Source organism: Octopus bimaculoides, chromosome 26, assembly GCF_001194135.2.
Source record: "Octopus bimaculoides isolate UCB-OBI-ISO-001 chromosome 26, ASM119413v2, whole genome shotgun sequence".
In the NCBI taxonomy this organism is placed as follows: Eukaryota; Metazoa; Mollusca; class Cephalopoda; order Octopoda; family Octopodidae; genus Octopus; species Octopus bimaculoides.
In genome coordinates this window covers 20480055-20484933 of record NC_069006.1, presented here as the reverse complement: position 1 = coordinate 20484933, position 4879 = coordinate 20480055, and the positions used below count along the sequence as shown (strand labels likewise).

General features: G+C 36.8%; 1 protein-coding gene across 1 annotated transcript in view; it reads left to right on the top strand.

Moving 5' to 3' along the window:
- The window catches only part of LOC106869009 (inactive tyrosine-protein kinase transmembrane receptor ROR1), a 23037-nt gene extending 18405 nt beyond the window's left edge, over nucleotides 1-4632 (top strand). Inside the window, exons 13-15 of the mRNA XM_052976927.1 lie at nucleotides 1185-1328; nucleotides 2058-2162; nucleotides 2669-4632. Coding sequence (XP_052832887.1) covers nucleotides 1185-1328; nucleotides 2058-2162; nucleotides 2669-4311 — 1892 coding nt within the window. The 3' untranslated portion in view covers nucleotides 4312-4632. The remainder of the gene's footprint in view (nucleotides 1-1184; nucleotides 1329-2057; nucleotides 2163-2668) is intronic.
- The last annotated feature ends 247 nt before the right edge of the window (nucleotides 4633-4879 follow it).

The window sequence follows — 4879 nt, the reverse complement described above, 5'->3', positions numbered from 1 at the left end:
AAAAAAAAAAAATGGAGAAAAAAAATTGAATAGTGTCCAGTCAACGGCCAATCATATATATATATATACTTACATATGTATATATTTATATGTATATATATGTTATATATATATATGCATGTATATATATATATATATATATATATATGTTATATATATGCATGTATATGTTATATGTATATATATATATATGTATTTATATGTGTGTGTGTATATGTATGCATGCATGTTTGCCTGTATATTGTACTTGCTACTTCCAATGCTTAAAAGTATTACGTTTTTTTGTTTGTTTGTTTGTTTTATTTTTCTTTATGTTTGCCTTATTGTTTTGCTGCCAGCTTTGTAGACATTAATTTTTTTTACCATTTCTTCATTTTTTTGCATTATTTTTTTTTATTTTATTCTGTGAAAAAAAAAATGAACAAAATAATAATAATAATAACAAGCAATTGTCTGTTCTTTATCTAGACATGGACATTTTGGAAATTAGTTGCTAGCTTATTTGCTTAAGTAAATCAAAATATTTTAATTAAGATTATATCAATGATGAAAACAGTTCGTTACTTAATTTGGAGACACCAGAAACTACTAAAACGCCTGTAAAAGCACGTAAAAAGTTTGTAAAAGCACCCACTACACTCTCAGTGTGGTTGGTGTTAGGAAGGACATCCTGGTGTAGAAACTTTGCCAGATCAGATTGGAGCCTGGTGTAGCCTCTGGCTCACCAGTCTTCAGTCAAACTGTCCAACCCATTCCAGCATGGAAAGTGGATGTTAAACGATGACAACGACTTATACCCAAGAGTAGTTAAGTTGATTACAGTGTTCAACTGGTAACTGGTACTTATTTTATCAACCCCGAAGGGACAGAAAGCAATGTCGACCTCAATGAAATGTGAACTCAGAACATAAACACAGACAAACTACCTCTAATCATTTCGCCCAGTATGCTAACAATTCTGCCACATTATAATCATAACAATAATAGTTTCAAATTTTGGCACAAGGCCAGCAATTTCACTACCATTCCATGCTTCTAGAGGCATTAAAATAACATACTATTCAAGGATTAGAAATCAATCTAACAGACTTTTTCCTTATCACAAAATTAAGTCCTTGTCTCTGCAAAATATAAATCCCCTTTTATCTGAGTTTTCATGTTTTGTTTCTTCTCTTTCCTTCTAGACATTGATATCAACTGTTATACAAACAAAGGCAGCACTTACCAAGGAAAAGTGTCAAAGACAAAATCAGGATGGAAGTGCCAATCTTGGAATACCCATTATCCCCATAATCACCCTTATAGTTCAACGGATTATCCAGAACTCCGTAAGTACTCTACTTTAACTTTTTAAAACAGCAGATCGTGTGTGTGTTTGTGTGTGTGATTATAAACAAGAACAGAGTGAGCAAACTCTTATTACATCAGTTTACAATTGTTTCATCTAAATTCAATCTCATGGATATTGCTATATTATGCAATATATGCCACTATTAATTCATGAGGTGTCATTCACTTACATCAAAGTTCAACTCTTCAGAACTATGCATAATAAATTACTTGCTTAATAGAGTAAATACCAAGGTTGACGCCCAAATGAAATTACTTTTATTATTCACATGATGGCTGTACACAAGCAGCACTATCATAAAAGCAATGATCATTTCTAGTCTTCCATGAGAAACATGTCTGGCCATGGGGAAATATTACCTTGTTTGGAAACAGGATTTTGCTATGCAACTATAACATACTACCAAGTATATTAAGCATTTTGATAAGTCGTTACTGTGCTCCAATGTGTTAGCAGTGCTATTACATCACTTGTTTACCTTCAAGTGATGAAATGAAGTGTTTTGCTCAAGAACACAACATGCTACTTAGTTTGAGTATTGAAATCATGACCCCCATGATCATATATCCAACACCCTAACCAGTAGGCATGCACCTTCAGAGTGTACACATACAGCACACACACACATCGCATATATGTTACTTGTTCATTTCTTTTACTAATCAGTTTCATATTTAATTGTTTGTTTTATCTTTTCAATTTGCAGGAGGTGGACACAATTACTGCCGCAACCCAGGTGGAGTTCTGGATACTCCTTGGTGCTACACGACCGAAAGCTCAGTGGTTAAGGAAGAATGTAACATCAGCAAATGTAAGTACACTTATCCAACCCATTTCACTTTTGTGTCGTTTCGTGGGGGGTGGTCACTGCAAGAATGTTTCTGATCATAAGTCTGTTTGAATTCAGACTCTGTCAAATATCATGCTTACTTATTCACATTGTTTTTAATGCATTATCTCATAGGTTTGAGATTTCAATGATGTGATTGTTCAATTTTAGAAGGACATTACAGGGTAGATATGAGAGGCTGGATCTGGTTGGTTTGAATCACAAAATGGGTCGAATATCTGAGCCTGGCTGATTTAAATTTGATCCCTAATCCTTTAGCATTCAGATTACTTTGTTAAATGCAATGCTTATTTAATCACATTGTTTTGAATTACACATTATCTCGTAGCTTTGGGATTTCAGTGATGAGATTGTTTAATTTTAGAAGGCCATAATTTTTTTCCTTAACTTATTCTTATTCCTTATCAAATTCATATCTTGACCATATTGTCTCCATATCTTAACTTGTCTTTCTTATCTAATTGCAGGCCCACATGGTATTACTGAAGATGTGAACAAGCTGATGTTCATCCTCGTCCCAGGAATCACTGTACCTTTAGCTCTCGTTCTTCTGTTAGCACTGGTATGCTTCTGTCAGCGATCCCACAACCGATACCAAGGAACTAGTGATAAGGCATCACAGCGTCAAGGTCAACCAATGGAACTGAGCCCTTTGGCAGCAAAATCTAACATGAGAACCAGAGAATTTTTCATGCAAAACATACGTTTCATCCAAGAACTAGGTGAAGGAGCATTTGGCAAAGTTTATAAAGGCGAACTGGTTGGATTGTTCAGTGAAAACTCTGTCACAAAAGTTGCGATAAAGACTCTCAAAGAGAACGCATCTCCAAAAGTGCAAAACGATTTCCGAAGAGAAGTGGATTTGATGTCGGAGATGCGACACTCGAACATAGTCTGCCTGCTGGGTGTGTGCATGAAACAGGAGCCGATGTGCATGTTGTTTGAATACATGAGTCAAGGAGACCTGCATGAGTATTTGATCACGCATTCGCCGCATTCGGACATAACAGGAATTGATGAAGAAGGAAACCGGGTCTTAGACTACTTGGACATGCTGCACATAGCAATCCAAATTGCTTCAGGAATGGAATACCTTTCGAATCATCATTTTGTTCACCGAGATTTGGCAGCAAGAAATATCCTCGTCGGAGATGCACTCACCGTGAAGATCTCCGACTTTGGTCTTTCGCGAGACATTTATTCATCTGATTACTACCGCGTCCAGAGCAAATCTCTGCTTCCAGTCCGCTGGATGCCTCCGGAATCAATCCTCTATGGAAAATTTACGACTGAGAGTGATGTTTGGTCATTTGGTGTTGTTCTGTGGGAAATATTCAGTTATGGCCTCCAGCCTTACTATGGATATTCGAACCAGGAAGTTATCGATATGATTCGCTCACGACAGATACTACGTTGTCCGGAAAACTGCAACGCACACATTTATGCCTTGAAAGTAGAATGTTGGCATGAACTCCCATCTCGCCGTCCATCTTTCAGAGAAATTAATGCTCGTCTGCGTGCCATAAAAATGGAAGCAATGAACCAAAACCCTCACTGGAGTATATCACAGAGTCAGTCAGCTCATTCAAGCAGCACGCACCAAAGTTCCCACAGCCAACCCAGCCATCAGAGCAGCGTGGGCCCAAGCAATACCACAGCCACAACTGGCCTAACAAGCTCCAGCAACAATTCTGAGCCAAACCAGCAGCAGGGGAATAACCCACCAGTGCCTATGGCCAATCAGATGATGCCCCCTCACGGCTACGTGCCCAACCAGATGCCACTGACTCCAACGCCAACACAGCAGATCATGATGATGCAGCAGCAACAGCAGCAACAGAGGGCGCCGCCTACGTACGGGGGCCAGCAGATGAAGGTCTCACCAGCCGGATCTGTTGCGAGTCACCCGTCGTCGGCGAACAGTTCATCATCGCAAGGATCAAGCACAAGCCATGGTATGACACAGATGGCGCCCCCGTCAGTCACCGGATATGTGGGGAACAATCTGTCGGCGCCACCCAACATGATGGGCTCCGACTGCCACAAAATGGCTAACTATATCACACATCAAGCTCACATTCCCGACTCAAAACCCGCAGCTGAGATCTAAACCATCAAAATGTCCTCACTTAAAAAAAACATTTTGAAATGTTTTTTTTTTCTATTTTGATTTAAAGAATTGAAAATCAGAAAGGTGCCACACCATTTTCTCATTCAAAAAAATTATACATCAAACTGAAAAAGGAATATATACATATTTGGACAAATTTGTGTGTGTGTGCATATATATATATATGTATGTATGTATAAGTATGTATATATATGTATATTTATATATGTATGTATTTATCTACCTATATATGTGTATATAAACATATATGTACATATATATAGCTATGTATGTATATATGTATATGTATATATATATATATATGTAACAAAACACATACACAATTTTCATTACATTTATATTTATTTGATTTTAATTTTTTGTGAATTTTCTCAACTATTTTAAGTAAATGTAAAAATTAAGATTACAGGTAAGAATGCATTCCTAGAACAGTACAAGATAATCATAGACTAAGACCAGACAAAACCTATAGCGAGATTATTTTGTACATTTTCTTTCTTTAATGTATACAAAGAAACAGGACTATATATATATATATATATATATA